General features: G+C 37.7%; 1 protein-coding gene across 12 annotated transcripts in view; it reads right to left on the reverse strand.

Annotated features, from left to right (window-relative positions):
* The window catches only part of CNTN4 (contactin 4), a 985,842-nt gene that overhangs the window by 168,787 nt on the left and 791,858 nt on the right, over positions 1-25,197 (reverse strand). For all 12 annotated transcript variants that reach the window (XM_055259613.2, XM_055259617.2, XM_055259612.2 and 9 more), the window contains 2 exons: positions 17,672-17,774; positions 13,711-13,895 (listed from right to left, as the gene is read on the reverse strand). In XM_055259613.2, the coding sequence (XP_055115588.1) occupies positions 13,711-13,895; positions 17,672-17,774 (288 nt within the window). The remainder of the gene's footprint in view (positions 1-13,710; positions 13,896-17,671; positions 17,775-25,197) is intronic.

Below are 25,197 nucleotides of genomic sequence, written 5' to 3' on the forward strand. Positions count from 1 at the left end.
TATGGCAAAATTAACTGTCCCTCTCCTGTAAGTATCTATTATTCCTTTTTTCCTTTCAGTAGAGAATATCTTCCCATCACCCCCTCCCACTTTTAACCAGGCTGGTATATTCCCAGGTATGCACTACATTTGCCAGACTGCTTTGCAGCTAGAGGTAACCATCTAACCAAGTTCATGCCAGCTGTATGTGTGTGAAAGTGGTGAGTGCAACTTCTGGGGTTATTCACTTAAAGATACTTTCCCCAACCTCTTCTTTTCCCTTCACACTGACTGGAAAAGACCGACAACTGAAATAGCCTTGGGTGCAGACATGGAAGCTACATAGGATGAAAATGCCGACCTGTCAGCCTTGGACCATGAGTGACTGTGTGGAGCAAAGGAGCTCCACATTCATCTGCCATTTTTGAGGAAAATAATGTGAGAGCGAAATAAATTTCTTATCTAAGCTACTTTATTTTGGAGTCTCCTTTGTGAGAATAGCTTAGCTTGTCCCTCACTAATATACTTCACTCCCACATGTTGTATAGATAAATTTTATGATTTCTTTCTCCTTTAAGACTATCATCATTGTTTATTATTGATTTCATATTGATAGAATGTTATCCACAGGAATATGACCCTAGAACCCAAAATCTTTAAATGAGTTCTGATTTTTATCAAACCTCCTCGGGAAATCAAGTCCTGCCCAGTCTTAACACAAGAATTCAAAGTAGCACTTAATTCCCACATTGCCCACTGTTATCTACTACCCCCCGCCGCCCAAATGATAATACATTTTCTGTGCTCCATTGAAGTCACATTTTCTTTCCTTATTTTCAAAAGATATAAAGACAATGTTAATTCCATGTTCCATAAAAAGTCTTCATAAATATCAAATCTTGCCTCAAGCACAATTTGTGCCATTAAGAATAATGATAAACATATTCAGGTAGAAGACCTTCAGCCCAAAGTCATGCAGAAAATAATCATAGCTGTCACTCTGGAACTTTATGTGTTCACAGGGCATGTCTACAGGGTAATGCCTACCAAGGTAAACCTAATAATCAAAGTTGATATCCATATTTAATTAGGAGATGCTACTCATTATTCTTAACATCTCTTCCAGCTGACTTGACCTCAGTATCTTCACTCAACAATGTTTCAGATTATCCATAATTTAATTCAAAAGGAAATTGCTACTGTTGAGGCCAAACTGTATATTTTACCTTTTCAATAATAAACAAAACTAGAAAAACACTCAACAAGTCACTTAACCAGCAGAGGTCTCTAGGCCCTTGAATAAATGCTGCTTTTTTCTTTTCTCATCTACAAGCAATTTTATGTTTTTCAACGAGCAAAACACAGTTTTACAAATGCTCTACTGATGGGATGATGCATTGCTGCATATAAGGGGAGGCCAAAAGGGTCAACTTCAAAAAAATTTAGAACATCAACAAACATTAACTTGAATGAAGGGTTATAACCTACACCCTTAAAAGAGCTGCAAGTCTTTCTTGTTCTTTATCTTCCTGCTGCTAATGCAAAGGAAGCTAAAAAGGTTCTCTGCTTGGAAAATTTGATGTGTAACCCTGATAGGGCTAATGCAGTTGTATGCCTGATTTCACATTCAACCTGCTGAATATTGACCCCCTGCAGAGTCCGTGAAAACAAAGCAAACAAGAAAAGCCACAGAAATATGTGAGGAATATTAACAACGAAGCCAAACTTTTGAAAGAGTGAAGAAAAAAATAGAAGGGCAAATGTAACTTATGAAGCAATGTCAAGTTGAAGTTCAAAAAGGAAACATCAAAATCACATGCAGAGACAGATTTCAATGTCATAGATTTCCTGTAACACTTGGGCTTACTTATTGCTTTTTTGCAAAAACGCAGAAAGCTGGAAGCAAAACCTTGCAATCTCAAGAAGCAGGTGAGGCAGAGAAGGGAGGGACTGGAGAGAATTTTGAAAAGACCTTGCAAAGTTCTAACTAGTTAAGTACTTCTGAGAGCTCATTCTGTCTCTTCCCACAGGGTTATGGAGGTCAAGGAACCAGACGAGAATACTCAGTGGTAGTTATTTGTGCTGGCCAAGGTGAAATCAACGAAAAATTCAGTGTCTGTGAGAGATCACCTGGCACTTTCTTTATTTTTAAAGTAAAATTAATTCATAGAAGACAAATTTGAACTGATATAAACATATTCCTCTCAAAGTGAATATCTGAACGTGGGCCCACGAAGATCAGAAATGAAGTGTCATATTATATATGTGACAAAGGGAGATAGTCTTTATCTTAACATGCCATTTGCAAATCTACAGGGCAAAAGCCCATGCAGTAAAGGTTTTCACTCCTGCTCACTTAGATTGGATGAATCATATCTAAACGAGTGAGTTTTTCAAACTAGAATAAATGAAGTCATGTGCTTGATGAAAATGACTCATGTATCTCCATATTTGGGGGGGGTTGCCTAGTTCAAAGTCCCTAGATAACAAAAATCCCAGTTAAGCATATTATAAGATATATCATTAGCCCCTCCCCCTTTTGTGATAATGCATTGGGTACAGGGTATTTATCGCTTAATATCAAGGTTCAACTACATTTTACAACTCCATGTCTAAACACAGGGTGAACATCCCTAATCTGAAGATCTAAAATCTGAAATGCTCTAAAATTCAAAAGTTTTTGAGCGCCACCATGATGCCACAAGTGGAAAATTTCACACTTGATCTCATAAGACTGGTCATAGTCAAATACAGTGAAAACTTTGTTTCATACATTAAATTTTGCAAAATATTAAAATGTTGCATAAATTACCTTCCGGATATGTATATAGCTTGTATAAGGTATATATAAAACATAAATAAACTTCATGTTTAGGCTTGGGTCGAAATATTCCAAAATCCTAAAAAATCTAAACTCTGAAACACTTCTGGTCCCAAGCATTTCAAGTAGGAGATACTCAACCTGTATCAACTCAGAGGAAGGCCTGAACAGGTTAGTTCAATACTATTATTTCAGAAGCCATTTCTAAATGTCTTTTTTTTTTTTTGTAATATATGCAGAGCCCACATATGAAGCAGAATTAAACACATTCACATATTAAAAGAGAACCATCTGTTTTGAACTTCCATATTCTTTCAAGATTTGAAACAAAAGAATTCTTCTAGGACTCCTTAAGTATTGTTCTCAAACTACAAATTCAAATATAATATTAAACGGTTGTGCTGGGATTTGACCCTGTGACACAGTTTGTCTCTTGGATAGATAAACAATCTCTTCATTTCAATCTTTTGTTCAATAACTGCCAGAAATGACCTAAATCAGCGTTTGTGTATTCCAGCCACTGGAATTGTACAAGCATCTTATCCAACAATAATTTATATTGCAGGCAGATATAATTTAAACTCAGTGGGTCAAACAATTCTCAGGAGTATTTGGCTCTTCAATTTTCTAAAAACAGAAATTTCTAACTGAAAGAAATGCCAATATATGCCTTAGGCTTTAGAAATTTAAAAATATGAAAGAAAGGATATGATGGCAAAAAAAAAACCCCTCTAAATTACTATTACAAAGATGACCTGTAGACATTCACAGTTATGTCTGGTTGCTGACACAATTTTGGAGAAGATGAATCATCTCCAGGGAATGCAGGAGTTTCACTGACATTGCTTAAGAATTTGAATGATAGTAGACTTTATGAGTCTGCAGATAATTACTTGGCTTTAGTTTACCACCTATATATATAGATGCTTCCCAAATCTTTATCTCCAGCCTGGGACTCTTATGCAATTGACAGAATCATCAAGAAATTCTCACATTACCTCAAATTCAGTGTTCCTAGTATTGGCATGAGAAATAGTCATTTTCCAATGCTACTTAAGAGAGTCTTCCAGTTTATTATTACAGTCTTCTCATAAACCCCTGACTTCCAGTTGGCAGAAGTCACTGAAAAGAAGGACCAGCTCTACAAGAAATATGCATGTTGGATTTTAGGGCAAGGTCCATCTTTGATGTTTGTTCAGCACTGATAATCTGCACTTCTCTGGCTTCAGATTCTCATCCACTCCCCACACACCAATCAGTCTCCTCAAAGGGGTCTTCAAACTCAATTCCATGAAGCTCTGAGGGTTCTTGGAAGGCACTTCCTTCTACATTCATTCAAATTCTCAAAATTTAATACACAGCAAGGCTGCTTCCTTCCTGCAGCCTTGCTTTGTATTAAATATTGAGAATTTCTTGTAAAATTTCATGCTAAAAAAAGTACCTTGAGAATTAAACACACACATGCTTTGCTGACACTTGCTGGTATCTTGTATTGTAAGAACAGCTTTGGAAATGCAGTCTGGAGATTGGAAGCCTGTTTTCTCCTTGAATTCAGATTCATTTGGACCTAATGATGCCTAACACTCCTTTTGATTTGATTTGATTTGATTTTCATTTATTTATTTTTTTGAGACGGAGTCTCGCTCTGTTGCCCAGGCTGGAGTGCAGTGGCGCAATCTCGGCTCACTGCAAGCTCCGCCTCCCTGGTTCATGCCATTCTCCTGCCTCAGCCTTCTGAGCAGCTGGGACTACAGGCGCCCGCCACCACGCCCGGCTAATTTTTTATGTTTTTAGTAGAGACGGAGTTTCACCAGGTTAGCCAGGATGGTTTTGATCTCCTGACCTCGTGATCCACCTGCCCCAGACTCCCAAAGTGCTGGGATTACAGGCGTGAGCCACTGCACACAGCCCCTCCTTTGGACTTTAATAAGTGAAACCTTTAGCCTTTAGATTGTCTCTTAAACCAACAGGATTCATAGTTCTCCTAGTTTTTCTGTTAATTTGTACTTCATTCATACACTCTTATTTATGGCTTCTTCATCTCTACATAAGTTACAACTGACTTGCTTCTGGCAATGGTATGGGAGATGCCATCAGGCCAATCCTTTTACAGATAGCACGGATAGCAACGATAAACTCAAGTCCAGATATAAAAACCAACTATATGAAGATACACTAGGAGGCAACTCAAAGCTGGCATATTTCTATTAATAGGTATTCATTAATACATAAAGCAAATATAACTGTAGGAAGTAATCTGTGTATAACAAGTAAGATTTCTGAATGTGCTCTGCCTCCTGTAAATGTTACAAAAATTAGGAGAACATTATCATTATTTCATATCTTTAGGTTAATATTGAAAGTCTTCTGCCATCTGACCAGGTGCGGTGGCTCACACCTGTAATCCCAGCACTTTGGGAGGCCGAGGCAGGCGGATCATCTGAGGTCAGGAGTTTGAAACCAGCCTGGCCAACATGGTGAAACCCCGTCTTTCCTAAAAATACAAAAATTATACGCCTATAAGTAGGATCAAATTTGAAATAGAAATATTTTAGGTTAAGCTTCAGGCCATCCTTGTGAATTTTATTTACACACACACACTCAAATATATGTATAAAAACCTGCAAAAATATATATCCACATTTGTGTAAATATAAATATATATACACACATATATACGTATGTATTTATATACACATTTCTAAGACAGTGAGATTGGTGAACACTTATGTTTCCTAAACTTTAGCTTCATTATGTTATCCTTTGTTCCCTACATTCACTAAATATTTAATAGTAGGCTCAATGTCTTAAGCAATTTTCTTATCTGATTTTATTCCTATTTAATAGTTTTATCTAACACACCCACTATTTGGATATTTGGATTCTACTTGCTTCTCGATTTATTTACTTTTCTTTCTGTCATGTTGTTTACTAAAATTAAAATGTTAAAAAAAAAAAAAACTAGCCGGGCATGGTGGTGCCTGTCTGTAGTCCCAGCTACTCAGGAGGCTGAGGTGCAAGAATCACAGTGAGCTGAGATCGTACCACTGTACTCCAGCCTGGGTGACAGAGCAAGACCCTGTCTCAAAAATAAATGAACAAATACATAAATGAAAATGAAGTCTTCTGCCATCTGATTTTACCTACATCTCTTACTTTCTGTCCAACTATGTCCAGTGAATCCACAGCTCCTGGTGAGTAAGGGTCTTTGTCCTCCACTCCAATAAGTCAGTTCAGAACTTTATAAATGAGTTATAGAATAAAAACATTGTAAATCAGCAATATGTGGATTTTCAAAAAGGCTGTTGGGCCCGATTTACTCAGTTATACCCAGATCAATCAAACTATGACTCTAACCTTACACAGATTAATTTCTCTATATTTCTTTCTTTTATTTTTTTAATTTTCAAAGCCTCTACCTAGTGTTTCCCTCAATCTGCTCTTACTCAGCTGAATCCATCCCCTTCTCTTTTCCTTATACACCTTGAGTTCAGTCCCAAATGCAATCAATAATGGAAACTACTAATATATGGAATATCTAATCAGCTTCACTTTATGCATATCATTTCTAAACCTCATAATAATATTCAGGTTAAGTGGACTTGCACTCATTTTATAGGTAAGGCCCAGAGACATTAACATCCAGGTTCACAAAGTGGCTCAGTTAGCAATTGTACACAGGCCTGCTTGGCTCCAACATCCATTCTCTGTCCAGAGCCTCTCAAAAAATGTCCAACTCTATCGCAAATGACAATGGTAGCATTCTTTTGAATGTATCCTTCTTAAAGTGCAACCTAAGAACCATTGTAGGTCCCCAGGTTTCCTTAAGAGAGTTCACTATGTCCTCTCTTTCCAATTATATATGTGTCAGACCATATTTTCTTCACATACTTCAATCAAAACAAAATATCATGACAGACTGAATACAGAAGTATATAAGAGAATGCACTTTTATTCTAGTAAGACAGACATTAAAGAGATTTGCAAAAATATAAACCATGCTACTCTTTTCATTAAATATTTTTGTTTAGAAAAATACAGTCAGTTTTCTTATGCTAATTATTTCTAACATACACTGGTTGTATTTTCATCATTTTAAAGTAAATTAAGTTCTAAGTTAAATTCTCCATTTAAATTAATTATATGGCATATATGGGTAGATATAACTCACATAAACAAAAGCTCTTTGAGGTATCCAATAATTTTTCAGGGTAAAAAAGAGTCCTTAAACCAACAGTTTGAGCACTCCTGCTTAGACAAGCAGAGGAACTTTCAGATAAATGAATCAACTTAAGCAAAACCTCCTATAAGTAAATTTAAACAATATTCATTGGTGAATAAAAAAATGTAACTGCGACATTTTGCCTTCTCTGGGACTATAGAGTGAGATGACTTGAACTGCATTTCAATATATTGTCCTTGATATGACGCTTTCTTTCATGGCTTAAAGTTTCTCATTGGGTGAGGACTTTATGCCTCCACTCCTGTATTAATTCTCTCTGACTATTTTTCACAACATTTGCTCAATGTGTACCCCTTAAAAACTGCAGCAACGTACTTTATTGGAACTACCAGATGAAAGAAAGAAACAAAAATTGTTGACTTAATCTTAAGTGACAGGGGAATTGAAGGTATCAATATCAGTTCTGTCTAGGACAATTAAGCAAACTATTGCTCTACTGTGAAATTACCTTATCTACTGTGTTCAATTTTTGGTCACTCTGTCCTTTAAGCCTCTTTGCAGGGCTGAATATTATCTTGTGATCACATATACATAGCACATCCATGGGGAATTAGTATGCTCTGCTGTAAGATGCTTCACTATTCATTTATTGATGACCTTAGAGATACTCAAACACCCTTTGCAGTGTCATCAAGCCTACAGTTTTGCCTTTAGGGCAAAGGACTGTAGCACAAAGGGTCTAGACATTTAGTCTTACATGTAATTTGAAGAAGACAGAAAGAGTTTTTTTGGACTCAATAACCAGGTGACCAACTAAGAAAATAGAAAGTGAAAAAGTCAGTTGTTCATCCAGATGTTTTCATTTGTGACACTGGTAATGGAAAATGCAAGAAAGAATATCTGGATGATTGACGGATTTTTTTCACCTTACCTATTGTATTAAAATGTTGGATTGGCAGGAAATGTAACACAGGTAGAATAGCAGAAAAAAGCAGTTCTAGCTGTGATTCCCATTCACTGCATTACCTTGAATAAGTTGTTTTATATCTCTGGATCTTATTTTCTTTAATTATAAAAATCAAAGGGTTGGCCCCAGCAGTTACTTCCAGCTTAAGTATTACTGGATTCTGTGAAATATAGCCTTGTTTACTGCTCAAATATTAGATTCCCCATTTCCTAATTATGAAGATGGTTTTACTCTCGTAACACCTGTTACAAAGAGAAGAAACTGTACAAAGATATTAAACATCAGGCTCTTTTAGTTCACACTTCATTCTACCAAATGATGACTATAATTCTATCAGTCTTTCTGGGCAAAAAGGAAGTGACTACAGAGACAGAATGAAGTGCAGAGATGAATAATTATCAAGTGAATTAAATCCATTTTATACTTCCCTTTCCTTTCTTCAAAGATAATTGCCTTAGTGCTCTCATTCTACTTTGTGTAGACTGGCTAAAATGCCTGATGTGACAGTAAGCTGTTGGCTTTCCAGAGTAGCAGGAACACCTTCTCTTGCATGTAATTTAATCTTCAGCTTCACAATACCATGAGTGGACAACCTAAACATAGAGCATTCTCACTATGTAGTTCCTAGACAAGCAGCATCAGCATTACTTGGGGACTTACTTGAAATGCAAATGCTTGGTTCTACCCTGGACTTACCAAACCAAAGCCTCCATCTGGTATGTTCCCACTGGGAACATAGAACGGGACCCAGAATTCTGTGTTGTAATAAGACTTCCAAGTTATTCTGATGCACACTGAAGTTTCAGAACCTCTAGACAAGCATTTGAAATCTAGCTCTGTTTTTTACTGTATAAACTTAAATCAATTACTTTAATCTCTTTGGGACTCAATTTCCATATCTATAAACTAGACAGATGTAGGAATGAAATGAGCATATCCTATTGGCTCTAACTCCAAAATATATCTCAAGTCTCTCCATTTCTTTTCCTTTCTTACGTCCTAACCAACAATGTCTCTCGCCTGGATATTGGCAACGGCCTCCTAACCAGTTGTCCGGCTTTTGCTCTTGGTTTCCAATCAGCCATTCACCACAAAACAACCTGAGTGGTCTTTTCAAAACATTAATCAAATCGAGTCACCCTCCTGCCTTGAAATGCTGTAATGGCTTCCCATTTTACTCAGAGAATAAAACCCAAACTCTGTGCCTGGCTTACAAAGTACTGCAGTCTGTCACCTTCCTAAGTTTCAAACCTTTGCCCCTTGCTCACTATGATTTAGTTAACACTGACTTCCCTGCCGCATATCAAGAACGTCAAGTAGTTTTCTGCCTCAGAGCCTTTGCACTTCCTCACCTTCTGCCAGGAACGCACTTTCCCTTGAAAGCCTAGCTCATTTTCATCCTTTAGGTTTTGGGTCAGAGGGCAATTCTCAGACAAGTCTTTTCTGACCACTTCACCTTATGAAATCTTTGTCTTGCTCTCAGCTACTTTCTATCATATCAATATAATTATTTATTTATTTATTTATTTATTTATTTATTTATTTATTTATTTATTCAGGATGGAGTCTTGCTCTGTTGCCCAGGCTGGAGTGCAGTGGCACAACCTCGGCTCACTGGAACCTCCACCTTCTGGGTTCAAGTGATTCTCCTGCCTCAGCCTCCCGAGTAGCTGGGACTACCAGCATGCACCACCACCACACCCAGCTAATTTTTATATTTTAGTAGAGATGGAGCTGGTTTCGAATTCCTGGCCCCAAGTGACTCACCCACTTCGGCCTCCCAAAGTGCTAGGATTAAAGGCATGAGCCACTGCACCTGGCCAGTCAACCTAATTATTTTCTTTATCACTCTTACCAGAAAAAAAAATTTCCTAGTTAATTTATTTGCTTAATAGTGCATTTTGGTTAACTTCCAGTAAAATATTAGGTCCTTGAGGGCAGGGATTTTGTCTTGCAGCCATAGTGCCTGATAATGTCTCCCACATGGTAGGCAATAAAAAAAAAAATCTGTTAAACAAGTAAATAATGTATTAAAGTCATTTTGGAAAATGTTTACCTTTAGTAACAAATATCCATAGCATTTTACCACTGAAAATAAATCTATTTTTAGGAAGTTTTTAATGCCAAAAAAAGACTGAGAAAAGTAGATTAAACTAGACCGTGCAGGTTATAGCAAAAACAAATTGGGAAGATGGGGTAGGGTAAAAATGTTCTATGTCTGAACTTGCTTCAGTTCTTCGTACTTACCAAACATGAGTAGCACAGGGTAACTTAAAGACATGGCTACAGCAGGGACAAACCAACGGGTAATAGGGCTTCCATTATTCGGACACTGGGAACAATGATCATGCCCAGCAGGCTTTTGAAAGAAGGCAAAATGGTTTTAATGCAAGAAGGAAAAAAATTGCCATTTTGCCAACCCTGAATAGGAGTTAGCACACTTGTGGTTGCTGAAGTGGAGAGCTGATGAATGCAATAAACAACTTGGAACCCAAAGAAGCAGGTTTTGAAGCTCAAACCCATGGTTTATAACCCCTAGGTTGTAAGAAATTCTTGTCAACAAAGACAGAATGTTCATGGATAAGTGACTGGGGTACTTTCTCACCTTTTATCATCTACATGGTGACTTTAATTATCATAATTCATTTAAATTGGAGACCTATGCAGCTGGATATTAGGAACACAGAACTGGGAAGACCCAGACCAGAAAAAAGTGAGAGGAAAAAAGATGACAGTCAAGTGCTTATGTATAATTAAGCTCTCCTGTGACTGTGACAATGAAAATAATTAGATAATTTTTGTCACTGATATGCTAGATGAGGAAAAGCAAAAGAATAAACATAAATGCAATAGCTAAGGGCTGTGGAAGTCAAGTGATCTGACAAGTTTTTAACACCAAGCATGGTTGACAAGTGAGCTAAGGCTGAGTTATCTGCAGAAAGCAGGCAAGTTTTATTTTATTCTGCTCTTTTTCCCACGCATGGCTGCAGATAACTCCATTTAAAAAGGAAACATTGTTAGAACCTGATTTTCATCTCCCGGGCAGGATCCCTGAAAAAAACATTTCCCTGCACAGGGCTGGGAGCCAGTGACAAAGTCGATTTTCCATAACAGTAATCCTGGAGTACTCTATTTCCAGTGCAGGAAACCTCTAACCCACAGGAAAGCAGTATGCCAACCCCTGGTTACAGAAAATTTCATACCAGTTTAACGTACTGAGAGCAGGAATTTCACTAAACAGAAAATCAGGAAAGTTAAAATGATTTTATTCAATTAGTTAAGCCACTCAAATAACATTTAGGAGCAGCCACCACTGAACTGAAGAGACTATTCAACCAAGAAAAAAGAGAAAACGTTGGCCAATTACCTGAATATTTACAGATTGTCCCTATCTGATATAGAAAAAATAATTATTACCTTGGTGAGAAAAATGAGCCCTACACAGTTAAAAATACACAGCCACAGCATCTCACTGAATAAATCTGTAACTTACAGTCTCATGATTTTGCAGTCAGTTAACTGTGGTGTCTTTCGCTTTACAACCCATCAAATAAGATACGAACTACGACAGTTTAAGAGGAAAGCAAAGGTTAAATATCAAGTCTGTCATCTGGCATGAGGAGAGTCAGTCCTTTAATATTCTTGAAGACAGATGAATGATGAAAGAGAAGTGCAGATTTATTCAAACAGCTATTGCCCAGCTCATCAAGTGAAGTATTAATACTTTCTACAACTCTGTTTGTTCTCCTGCCCTAGAAGCTGCATCAGAGGAACGTGAGTCCAAAATGCTGAGAGTCATTTAGGGGAGGTCATTGAAGGCTGGCTGATAGTGGAAATCTCTGCCCAGTTTCCAATCAAGATTTAAAAAAATGTTATGTGATTATTGATCAGAATTCTTTGGCTATGGCTTTTTTTTTTTTTCCTTCCTTCCTTTCTTTTTCCCTTTCCCCCCCTCCCTCCCTTCCTTCCATTTCTTTCTTTCTTTTTGGAAGGGAGAGCTTTAATAGTCTGCCTGGTGGCCATTCTGACAGGCTAGGAAGTGTAGCCTCCCTTGGCCAGAAGCTATAAACAGGCACTTCAAAGGAGGAGCAAAGGGAACAAACAGGAATTTGTGCTGAGTGGAATGGCCAAATATATACATTTAATAAGCTACAGGAGGAATCATGGATATTTATGAAAGGAGAAACATGTGCGTGTGCAACTGAGTTTCATGGGTTCTGTGTATGAAATATACATATTTTCATATGTACATAAATATGTATATAAATATGAATATATGTATATTTCATACACAGAAGCCATGAATTTATATACATATTCATATGTATATAAATATGAATATACATATTTAATAAGCTACAGGAGGAGTCATGGATATTTATGAAAGGACAACCATCTGCATGTGCAACCCTTCATGGGTTCCCGGTATGAAAAATGGCAGTATTAGCATCTGAGGGTGGAGGTTCTGGCCCTGTGATGTCAAAAGGTAGACCAGAGGACATGAAACCCCTCACTGCACATCCTCCCTAGAATGACAGAACCATTCTGTACTGGTGGTCTCTTATCAGGCAAAAAATAAGGGGCAGCATCAGGTGCCTGGTTGATATCAGTGATGGAGTCTTTTCAAAGGGCTAGATTGTGTTTAGCCCTTAGGAAGAAAGGCTCATTGCAGTTAGCGAGGGAGCGGGTATAACTAGATGTGTCTGACTTTACCCTCCTATCACGGCCAAGAACTCATTTTTCAATGTTACGCTGGGCCCCCCCTTAGCCAAGAGGGGTCCCCTTATGTCTACTGGAGGGCTTAGAACTTTGATCATATCTTAAAACCAAAATGCTTTGGAAGAAGAATTAGTGAAATAAATAGACTTTTTTGGGATCAATTATTGCAAGAAATAAGAACATTTAAAGCCTTTGCTTCAACTTGCCCTACAGAACTACTCCCATCATTTTAATATGCATTGTTATTTGTTTAAACCATTCTTAAATAATTATCAATCTATAGTATTTGTTTTCTGTATCCCAGACAGATGGGATTCTGGCATGCTCCAATTTGGCAGAACTCAGTTTGCTTTCAAAATGCCTATCCAATGAAATCCTTTTCTAGATTTCAAATCAATATCCTAACAGGGTTTCCAAGATGGTCTCAATAATGACCATGTGCTAGTGGTTTTACATTTATATTGTTTGGATCAATGCTGATAATTCGATTGGAATAGGAGCAGCTGCACATAAAAAGTCTTTGGGGTGAGAGAGATTTGTCACGTTCCACTCTGATAAGAACTAAATTTGGACAGTGTGCATTTTGAAATGTTCATGGTACCACATTAAATTGCTACCAAAGAGGAGCAATTACAAAAGATTAACACAAGCCTCAAATCAAAATTCTAATGAAGAAAAGCACAGAGCTTTAAAAAAAGGAGATAAATCGGGAGCAGGAATAATAAAATGTTTCCTGTGTCAGGTTTACAGCTTGATGCAAAGAGGAAAAAGAGACTTCTTTGCAAGTGTGTTCACACTAATATCCATCCTCCAAACACATCAGCCTAATGTCTTCCTTTCTGCTCTGTCAACATCCTTGCCCCCCACCCTCACTCTCCACACCCAGAATCAACCAGGGCTAATTATGGAGCAAACCACGAGTTTCACACAGTCCTATTCTGCACAATCTCTCCCAAAATGCCTGAATGCCTCTCAGTTTATGATTTCAATAGCAGGAAGTTCTGTAGTACTATACATGATAAACTGAAATCATACACTTACCATAAAAAGTTAGCTGTCCCCTTGCTACATTTTTCCCTCTGGAATTTTCAGCCACACATTCATATAAACCAGCATCCTCCTGCTGAAAATTAGGGATCTCAAGAATTCCATTTGACTTGTGTCTTCTGGCTTTCCTTGCTATCGGCTTTCCATCAGCTCTTCGCCAGATAATAGTTGGTACCGGACTGATAGCAAGAATAAAAGGGAGTGAATCAAACTAGAGAAAACTGAACCTTTTATTGGAACCTAAACCCCTTCCTTCTTGGTTCTACGCATATAAGCTTGCAGTGTTTTGCAAACTTCATTCATTCCTCTATCTCCATTACAATTTTAATCATATCCACATCTCTAGTATTACTTATTTAGTGTTCTTAAAATCAAATAACTTTTCTTAACTTTAGATAAGGTGATCTGGCAGGGTGCAGTGGCTCACACCTGTAATCGTGGCACTTTGGGAGGCCAAGGTGGGTGGATCACTTGAGGTCAGGAGTTTGAAACCAGCCTGGCCAACATGGTGAAACCCCGTCTCTACTAAAAACACGAAACAATTACCCAGGCATGGTGGCAGCTGCCTGTAATCTGAGCTACTCGGGAGGCTGAGGCAGGAGAATCACTTGAACTCGGGAAGTGGAGGTTGCAGTGAACCAAGATCGCACTACTGCACTCCAGCCTGGGCGACAGAGCAAGACTTTGTCTCAAAAAAAAAAAAAAAAAGTGATCTATTTCCTATACAATATCATTATTGAAATTAAAACAGATTTCTTATGTTATATATGTTTCCTCATAAGTTTTTTTCTTTTCTTTTTTTTTTTTTTTGAGACGGAGTATAGCTCTGTCACCAGGCTGGAGTGCAGTGGCACAGTCTGGGCTCACTGCAACCTCCACCTCCTGGGTTCAAGTGATTCTCCCACCTCAGCCTCCCAAGTAGCTGGGACTACAGGCACCCGCCACCACGCCCAGCTAATTTTTGTATTTTTAGTAGAGACAAGGTTTCACCCATACATGTTTTTTTCTAAATAAAAAAATATGAAAATAAAAACATTTATGTGCATTTGTGGCAAATTAAAGATAGCTGCAAATTCTTCTACCTTCTTCCCATTTAGATGAGGTCTATGTCCCCTCCCCTTGAACCTGGTAGCTCTTTTTAACCACTTTGACTCATAAATAAGATAGAAGTGATGTTGTAGGATCAAAGCTCAGGTGTTAAGAAACTGGCAGCTTCTGCTTTCTGTCTCGTGGCAGCCCTGAGCTGTCCTACGAGAAGAGTGAATACCTTGAGACTGCCAGGAAGGAGAGGCCATACATAAGGCTTCCAGATGACAGTCTTAGTGACACCAGCCTTCCAACATCCCCAACAAAATACCAGAAATGTGTGTGAGACTCTTATGAGCTTTCTAGACCAGTTCATCTGCCAGCTAAATACTACCGAAAGACCTGAGGGATGCCACTAAAAGCAGAAGAATCAGCCAGCCAAGCCCTGCCCTGCCTGAAATCTTGACCAACAAATTATAAGATATAATAAAATTCTGGTGTTACTTTTAAGTTGGTTATGTAGCAATAGATAACAGAAACAATATATTTCCATAAATCCATGTACCAACAATGCAAGTGCCCTGCTTTGAGAAATACGCCAAATAATGAATAAATGATAGTAGAAATAATGAGCCCATAAAATTTGAGAGACACAACTTATTGCTGACATACAGGAAGGGTTCACTCAAGGTACACTGCTTTGGACAACATGGTTTTTCTCCTTGTCATTTATATATTGAGAACCTTACCAACTTATAGCAGTCCATTTGCAAGACGGGTTGGGGAAACTTCACTTAAAATAGTGAGAAAAAGAAAGATGCCATCTGTGAGGTCTTTATGTACTCTCAAGGCATCTATCATCCTACTGCCATAACTGTTAGAACATATCTTAAATTGCAGAGAGGGCATCATTGAATCTGCAAATCAATGGTTTAGTGAGCTAACCACAGCTTTTAAGATTGTGGCTTCCCGGCAGGAGATACAATTATTTACTTATTTATTTTTCACAAAAACACACGCAGAGAAGTAATTAGACTAAAGACTTGCTAATCTTCTCTGGGAAACCTGAGATGGTATTTAAAACATTAAAGCCATCAACTCTACTATATTTGTTTTAGAAGAATTTAAGTTCGTTAGACAGACACTAACTCAAAATGCAGAAAGGCTCTATGAAAAGTACATAATCGGTGTCTTTATACTGATGAGATATGCACTTAATATATGCCTTTAAAAATAACCATAGTGAGATGTAGTCTTTCTGCTCTTAAGTGGGCAATGATGATGTGTTTCAGCAGCTGGATGTGCATACCCAAACATTTCTGTGTAGACTGAAGAAGCCAATTTGGGATTTTTGTTTTTATTCCAGCACTATTCAAACAGTGTGAATAGAGTTTAATTCATAACCCCCTTTGAAGTGTGAACAATGTGAATTCTGCTCTTTCTTCACAGATGATTTTTCAAGGTATCATCTTAAAAAATTCATCAAATGTATATCTAGACTACCCAGTTACCTGCTCTCATCTTTAATTTCATATATATAAATGCTTATACACAAATACTTTAAAAATAAAAAGTGTAATCATATTATACTGTTAGCAATCTGCTTTTGTTCTCTTAGCATGGGCATTTTCTATGTCTTAAATGTTGTTTTGCAACTTGACTTTTAATGTCTGTAGAGTGTTCAATCCTATAATTATGTCATAATTTATTTAATATGATAAGTTTTCAGGACATAAAAAACTACCATTGCATTGTACTGTACCAAAGTAAAGATACGACTATAGCTTATTTGTCATGACTTGAAAACATATGGAAACCAAAACAACCTTTCTATTAGAACCGACGATAAAATGGAAAAAGGAACCTCTTGTATGATTGCTGTAAAACACAAAAATCATAAGAAAACAGATTACACGCTGATATAAGGATTGGTAGAGTTAGCGTTGCCTGGCTCAGTGGCTAGGGACTATAATCCCAGCACTTTGACAAGCAAAGGTGGGAGGATTAGTTGAGGCCAGGAGTCCAAGACTAGCTTTGGCAACATATGCAGATCCTGCCTCTACCAAAAAAAAAAAAAAGTTAGTGTTGTTGCCTTACTCAACATTTAGGAATAGGAAAAAGATAGTTAGTAATGGATTAGTCAGATAGATGGGGCTGGGCATAAAGATTGACATGGATCATTAAAATCCAAAGAAGATGTCAAAATTCTCATTTCTGATAATAGTTTATACTGTTTATGCCAAATCTTTATTGCTGGTTACTGGCAAAGAAAAATCCCAACTGATGTGCATTTCATGTTCTTTATGCTGTCTGATATATTCTCTATGGAAAAGTTAACTAGTTTCTAAGTAGGCTTTTCTCAAGAAAGTCCACACCGAATAATAAAGTTGTAAACAATTTTTGGACAACTTTGTAAAACAGACTCTCTTAGAGAATAACGCGTCTTACCTATCTCTAGCCAGAGTAGAAGGAAATCCAAAGTAGAGAGAAGAGACCGACAGTTTAAAAAGAAATTCAAGAAAAGTCTGATGCATCCTTTATAAACTGGGGCCAAAATGAAAGTCCGTATTTTTCCAGATAGTCAGCTTAACTGTACCTCAAGTGGAGGCCATTGTTTTCCTGTCATTCTGGGTTAGACAGCATGCACATTACAGGTCATAATAATAGAACAAAATACTTTTTCAGAATTGCCCATTTTCCTTTCCTTTGTGGCCATGTCAGTTGTGACAGCCTAATCCTTCTTGCACCATTACATGTCCTCTCTCCATGGTGAGGGGGCAGAATCCAAGATGCATACACAGAATTACAAAGAGAACACTTCACTTGCTTTTCAGTCACCTCAGAAACCATCACTGTGAACAGTGCAAGAAAAACTCTATACCTGCTCAAGCTGAAGGGAGGATGAGAAGGAATGCAAACCCGAACTTACTTTCCTAAAGCAAAGCATTCCAGCTTCACCGTTGCTCCTTTTGCAGTCGGAACTGTTTCTGGGAACTGCACTTCTATTTTGGGCTCATATTCACCCATTACTCCTGCGAATAAATAAAGGAGCTAAGTCTTGGAGATTCTTTTAAAATGTATAAAATGTAAAACTCATTTTTCTGTTAATGTAGAATGCTCATACACATCATTATGTGCACAATTAATTCCTTCATTTAAAGCAGGTCCTATCTCTAGCAGTCATGAATGTGGCTCTTCTCCCAGTTACTGCTACAGAAAAATTTGTATCGCAGCACCACACCATCTGCCTGGATTAAATTCTCCATGCATACAACTTTGCCCCTCAAAAGTATTGTTTTAAGGTAGTCTTAAGGAAAAAAAGGAGAAGGGGATGAAGTGCTAGTCATCAGGAAAATTAAATTATCTCTTTGGAAGTATACTGCAGAAAAATTTGTAATATTTATTAATAAAAGTACTCAAAAATACCTGCATGCTGAATTATGTCTATATAATAAAATAATTTTTCTGAGTAATCATTCTGTGGCCACAACTTTTACTTTCATTTCCAAGGTCAATATAAATGAATCATAAATTAGTATATTCAAGGTAACATCAAATGCCTGTATTTTCCTTATATTTTGGACCTGTGAAAAAAGAATAACAAGATACAACTACAGAAAACATTGAAGTTATACCTACCTTGCCAATGGCATACTTATTTGGAGGGTCATATGCTCCCTCTTTTCCTATATCCCGGAAAATGACTCTACAGTTATGCCCAAGGTAACACAATCTAACAAACTAAGTTCATGCTTTGCAATTAAATACTTATCAGTTATTTCTTTCTTCCTTTTTTTTTTTTTCCAGATGAAATCTCACCCTGTCACCCAGGCTAGAGTGTGGTGGCAGGATCTTGGCTCACTGCAATCTCTGCCTCCCGGGTTCAAGCGATTCTCCTGCTTCAGCCTCCGTGAGTAGCTGCAACTACAGTTGTGCACCACCATGCCCAGCTAATTTTTTTGTATTTTTGGTGGAGATAGGGTTTCACCATGTTGGCCAGGCTGGTCTCCAACTCCTGGCCTCAAGTGATCCACCTGCCTTGGCCTCCTAAATTGCTGGCATTACAGGCATGAGTCACCTGCTCCTGGCCTTATCAATTATTTCTTATCAATACATGCTTGACTCAATTTGCCACTGCTCTAATTGTTCTAATATATTTATTCTTATTCCATCTCTGGTCATTTTTTATGATCTTTGATTCAACTGTCCCCATAAAGAGTCTGGAATTACCTAGCTTACTATAAAAAGATAGGGCTCTCCATTTCATCTCTCCTTTAGACTTCCCACAGTCAGAGGAAAGAGAGACTGAACCTTAGAAGGAGAGGTTAAAGATAAAAAATAGATGGGGGACAGGTGAAATCACAAAGAGAAATGATTTCACTCACTTTGCAGAGGTGGACCCTTGCCTTTTTTTTTTTTTTCTTGAGACCGAGTCTTGCTCTGTTGCCCAGGCTGGAGTGCTGTGGTAAAATCTTGGCTCACTGCAACCTCTGCCTCCCAGGTTAAAGCAATTCTTGTGCCTCAGCCTCCCAACTAGCTGGGACTACAGGCACGTGCCACCATGCATGGCTACTTTTTGTATTTTTAGTAGCGATGAGGTTTCACCATGTTGGCCAGGCTCGTCTTGAATTCCTGACCTCAGGTAATCTGTCTGCCTCGGCCTCCCAAAGTGCTGGGATTACAGGCATGAGCCACCACACCCCACCAAGGTGACCCTTTTCATCGGCCATTTCAGAGTTTGAGAAGCATCAAGAGGATCTCCTCAAACTGTGAGAAACAGAATCAACCCTGAGTGTCTGATGACTTACAATCTAGCTAAGTTTGCTATGAGGTATGTCGTCAATAATGCAAACTCGAACATAATTGTTCTTCTTGTCATTGTTTTCATTTTTCTTCCTTTCCTGCAACGATGTGGAGTGTTAGATTTGGAAGGGACCTTTGATATCATTTGGTTTAGCAACCTTAATCTTGGTATTATTTTCCTACCGGATGCACATTTTTCTAAAGAGAGGATTCACGGCTAGCAACCTATTCTTGAAGGGACGCTTATCCATCCATAGGTTAAAAATCACAGTTCTAATCTATCCCTTTCTTTTACAAGCAAGGCTGTAATCTCAAGAGTTAAACGGTTTGTCTTTAGTCCCACAGAAAACCAGTCAGTGTTGAAACTCAGGCCCCTGACTCCTCATCTGAATCTCTTACAACGGCCTCTCACCACGAAATGAATAACACTACAAAAGTAGGTTAAAATACATTACACCCATGCTTGACACGTTCAGTTACAAAATTATTCCTCCTTTCTTGGCCAGCCTGTGCTGTCTAAGTTCTCTTGCCCCTAAGTCTGGGCTTGTCTTTCTTTCAGCATCTGCACAAAGCTGGCCTGGTAAAGACTCAGTGCATACTAACAACATTCACACACAGCTGCTGAACTTGCTAACAAACAGCCCGTACAGTTGAATCATCATCCCATAAATATCAGTAGTATGACTTTGAGTGCAGTGAGCAAGTTAACACCTTTTAGTGCTGTGTATATGGCTGTATACTCTGAGAGCAATGTTAATTAAAAAAAGAATTGCCTTGAGAGAAAGAGGTCTTTCGTCTTCCCAGGAAATCAAGACAGCCTGCATTGCAGGTTAGAATACAAAGGCCAAGGAGGTCTTAGAAGTGGTCAGGTTTTTTCCCAGCCTCTGTCTATAAATATCACATATAAAATTGCTTTTTTATAATCTGATCATGAAAATTACACCAAGGAGCAAATATATGTCACACAACCTTGTTTGAAAGAACTAAAATATCATTGGCAACGCAGAGATGCAATGTCCCAGATCCCTGAACTGTTACCTCCACATCCTAAAATCCTATCTATTTAGGCCCAAACTGAACATTTTCTCTCCCAGAACCCTTTACCTACTTACTGCCTGCCTTTCCCTGTCCTCTGTAGGCTCTCCTCTCTAGCCCACAATGGTCTTTAAATGATCCAAATTATAAAATCTTCTACCTTTGTTTCCATTGATAATTTTTTTAAAAACAAGTTTTTAAGGTACAACTTACATACTAAAAAGTTCACCAATTTTAAGTGTGCAAGCCAATGGTTTTTAGCAGATTTGCTGAGTCATGCAACTATCACCACAATCTAGTTTTAGAACATTTCCATCACCCCAGTAAGATCCCTCATGCCCATTCACAATTAATCCCCATTCCCAGTCTCAGCCCTGGGAAACCTCTAATCTTCTTTCTGTCTCTATACATTTGCTTTTTTCTGAATATTTCATATAAATTAATTTGTGCAATATGTGGTCTTTTGTGCCTGGCTTCTTTGACTGAACATAGCGTCTTCACGATTCATCGATGTTGTAACATGTACCAGTAGTTTCTTCCTTTTTATTGCAGGATAATATTCCACTATAGGATATGCCACATTTTCCTTCTCCATTCACTGGTTATTAGTTTCCTAGAGGTGCTTTAACAAAGCATTACAAACTCAGTGGCCCTAAGCAAAAGAAATTTATTCTCTTACAGTTCTAGAGGATAGAAGTCATAAATAAAGGTGTCGACAGGGCCATGTTCCCTTTGAGACTCTAGGCAGAATCCTTCCTACCTTCTCGTGGTAGCTGTGAATCCTTGACATTCATTGGCTTATAGTCATGTCACTCCATCTCTGCCTCTGTTGTCACATGACATTCTTTCTGTGTATGTGTGTGTTCCCATTGTGTTCTTAGAAGGACACCAGTCATATTGGATCTATGGCCCATCTTACCCTACCATGACCTTATCTTTATTGATTACATCTACAATGACTCTATTTCTAAATAAGGTCACATTCAGAGGCACTGGGTGTTAGGACTTCACCATATCTATTTGAGGGACAAAATTCAACCCATAACACTAGTTGATGGGCATTTGGATGGCTTCCACTTTTAGCTATTACCAATAATGCTTCCATGAACGTTTACATGCAAGTCTTTGTGTGGGCATATTTTCACGCCCACACAAGTAGAGTTATTCTCTACTACTGTCTTGCTTGCTTCATGTTACTTATCACAATTTATAATTCTCTTGTTTATTCATGTGTTTAGTGTCTGCCTTCCATTTAGATGGCAAAACATATAACACCAAATAATGTGTCTTTTTCATAGCTGTATTCCTAACTTCCACTGCAGGCTCTTCACTTGTAGGTATTCAATAAGTAACTACTGACATAAAACATTTTACATATAAACTTCAGGGTACCTCTTAAATAGCAATGCTGTTTTCTATCATCTTTATAGCTAGCTAGATAGATAGACAGACAGACAGACAGACAGACAGACACACACACACACACACACACACACACAGAGCATCTCTTCTATTGTTCTCTTACCTACTTTAGGGATAGAAATTCTTCTCATTTTTTTCTGTATCCCTCACAAATCTTAGCCCGATACCAGTAATATGGGAAAAAATGTGATGGGTAAGGATTTGTTGAAGGGAGGAAAAGATGTAGGAATGCAGTGTTTATGCTGTGATATATAATAGCCATTAAGTCAAACATATACTTCTTTCCAGGCATAGAAGTCATTTATTAAGTATAATTGTAGCTTCTAGTACAAGTTCACTCACTTAAGATCATTCTTTACTAAAATGATCTGTATATGTTGTTTATCTAGTCACACAGAGTGATTTCTGGATTGATACACAGTAATCCATATTTCTGGCTATAGGAACGTGAATAACAGAGTCATCAGTAATAGGCCAATCTGTATATATGGCAGTGGTACAGTACATAAAGACAAGGATCAGAGATAGAATAGCATCATTTCACTGCTGTTTTAAAATTTTTCATCGTACATAAAGATTGTCCTAGTATTAAAGTCATAAAAACAAGAGAAGTAATTTTCTTCAACACCTGTGAACTGTTCCATTTAATGTGGTTACAACTGGCACAGGCTATGTTGTTATTTGACTATTTTTTTAAATTTTAACTATTTTGGCCTTTACTTTCTGCATTAAATTTAAAAGCTGTTGCCTTTTTTTTTGTTTTTTAAGAAACGAAAGGCCTCTTAAAATAAGAGTGCATTTATCAAGTCATTCTGCTGACCACCTGTACACTTTTGCAATTAATTGGTGCACAGCTGCTCTAGTGATTTACAGAATGATTAGGCTAAAAGAGTGCGAACATTGATGGAATTGCTCCAGAACCCCCTTTACATCTTCAAACTATTAAAAAAGGTGGGAAGAGGTAAAGACCTACTCAGGTCTACACAACCAAGGCAAAGAAGTAAGGAACACATATAATTTAGTCTAGTTCAACCAAGATATTCAACCTCAGCCATACTTTTCAGCTGTATGAAATATATGATTTGCCTGTAAAGACAACTCTTGCTTTCAATTCTAAATAAAAACACCTAACATAATTTTATGCATAAAGTAAAAATGTCTTAATTCATTAAAATTCATTGCCAATGTTTTATATTCTTTGGAGTAAGAGAGATACAACAATAGTAATGAAGGTTACAGCACTTGAAATTCCATATATCAAAGTCTTTAGAAGACAGGGGCTTAGTTTTATTAATATTCCAATAAATTAAATAAGTAAATATTTATTTGACACCAATAATAAGCCATATGCAGTGCCCAGAAATGGGGGCACACTGTGGATAACACAGATCTGATCCTTATATTCATGACATTCATAGGCTACTCTTTTTCAGCACATGGCTTAGTAATGGGGCATATGCAGGCAATAACTGTTTATTGAATAACCAAAAGAGGTGATTTCATGAGGAAGACATGGTTGGCAGTTCTTAAGTATTTTTCCTAAAGCAATGGTTCTCAAACTTGAAATCAACTGAAAGGCCTGACTTTCTGAATTAGTAGGTTGAGATGCAGCCTACGAATTTGCAATTTTAAGAAGTCCCAGGTGAGGCTGATGCTGCTGGTCTGAAGAACACACTTTGAGAACAACTTTCCTAACTATGAGCAAAAGCAAGAAGTTCCACCTAACATTAATAAACATATCCTAAGGGCTAGTCATTGGGAAAGTACTAGAAATGGAGTCCCAACTTGAGGGACCAAGTCCATCTAGAGTCTGGACTCTGTAGAAGAACTTGTGGCAACTGTACCTCTTTCAAAACCTGGGCAATTATTAAAGTTGATGCTGATGTCTGTAAGAACACAGAATTTAACAAAACAACTGGCAATTTAGAGAATATGAAAGAGAAATCAGCAACACATCGTGCTTGTTTAAGTACAATTTGCAGAGACTCCGTTGGCAGGAGACCAGTTTGCAGAGTTGCGTGCCATAAGATTTTTGCCAACACCTGCCTTAGCTGGAATCTGTGCTTACTAAATTTAACTACAGAAGGGACATTTACTAACTTCCACAGAGTGGGATTTTCTCCTGAAAAAAAAAAAAGGCAAAAATTGTTTTATGAAAAGTTCCCACATTGACTTTCTTGAGAAACAAGTCATATGATGTATATATCACTAACCTAAAAACATTTGGAAATATCTGATTAGTCATACAAATTCACCTGACTGAGTTTACCATTTTGCCCTTTTGAAAAACGGCATGTTTTCCCCTGGGTTGAAGGAGATATATGGAGTCTAGTGGACTGTCCAAGTTATCTCTTCTACCACCACCACCATCCAGTAGGTAAATTCCCAGAGTTTGGGGCAACAACTGTTGAGACAAGAACCGCCCCACTGCTGAAGAGGAGAGGCAAGGTATCTCAAGGTGTTACATCACCTCTTACAGTCAAGGTTTTAAGGTGTCCTCAGAGACCCATGAGAGATGAAAATAAATCTTATGATTTGACTTTAATCAAACCTGCACCACCTTCCTTCCTTTTCAATATTGAAAATGCAGAGATAACCTTTTTCAAGAAGGCTGTCTCATTTAAAGGCAGAGAGACCAAACACCTCTGCTTGCGCTGGACGGTCCTGGTTTTCCTGAATTCCTGAAGTAATGAGCTAATAGTTTCCAGTTTGGGCAATTAGTTAAAATGTCATCTTTTAACCCAATTTTTACCCTCCTTCAAGGAAGTACTCCTATATTTTTTCCTACTAAAAAGTTATCCATGTATCCATTTGTATTGAACTAAACACTCTATCTCTGTACATGTTGGTCCTAGTTCAAGTCTTTGGAGCCACAAATAACAAGTACTTTAATGGACAGTCTTCAGATATTTAATGATATCATATTGTCAAGGGTTAACAAAGTTTTTTCTGTAGAAGGCCAGATAGTAAGAATTTTATCTAGGTTTTGTGGGCTATACAGTCCCTGTTACTGCTCAACTCTGCCACTGTAGCTAGAAAGCAGCCATGGCCATAACGTAAACAAATGGGAGTGGCTGTGTGCCAATAAAACTTTATTTACAAAAATAGGTGGTGGGCCCATAAATACTAGTTGGCTGATCCCTGGCTTAGAGGAAATGCAGAAGATAGCAAAGTTTGAGAGAATCAATAGAATCA

This window comes from Symphalangus syndactylus, chromosome 21 (genome assembly GCF_028878055.3).
Source record: "Symphalangus syndactylus isolate Jambi chromosome 21, NHGRI_mSymSyn1-v2.1_pri, whole genome shotgun sequence".
Taxonomy (NCBI): Eukaryota; Metazoa; Chordata; class Mammalia; order Primates; family Hylobatidae; genus Symphalangus; species Symphalangus syndactylus.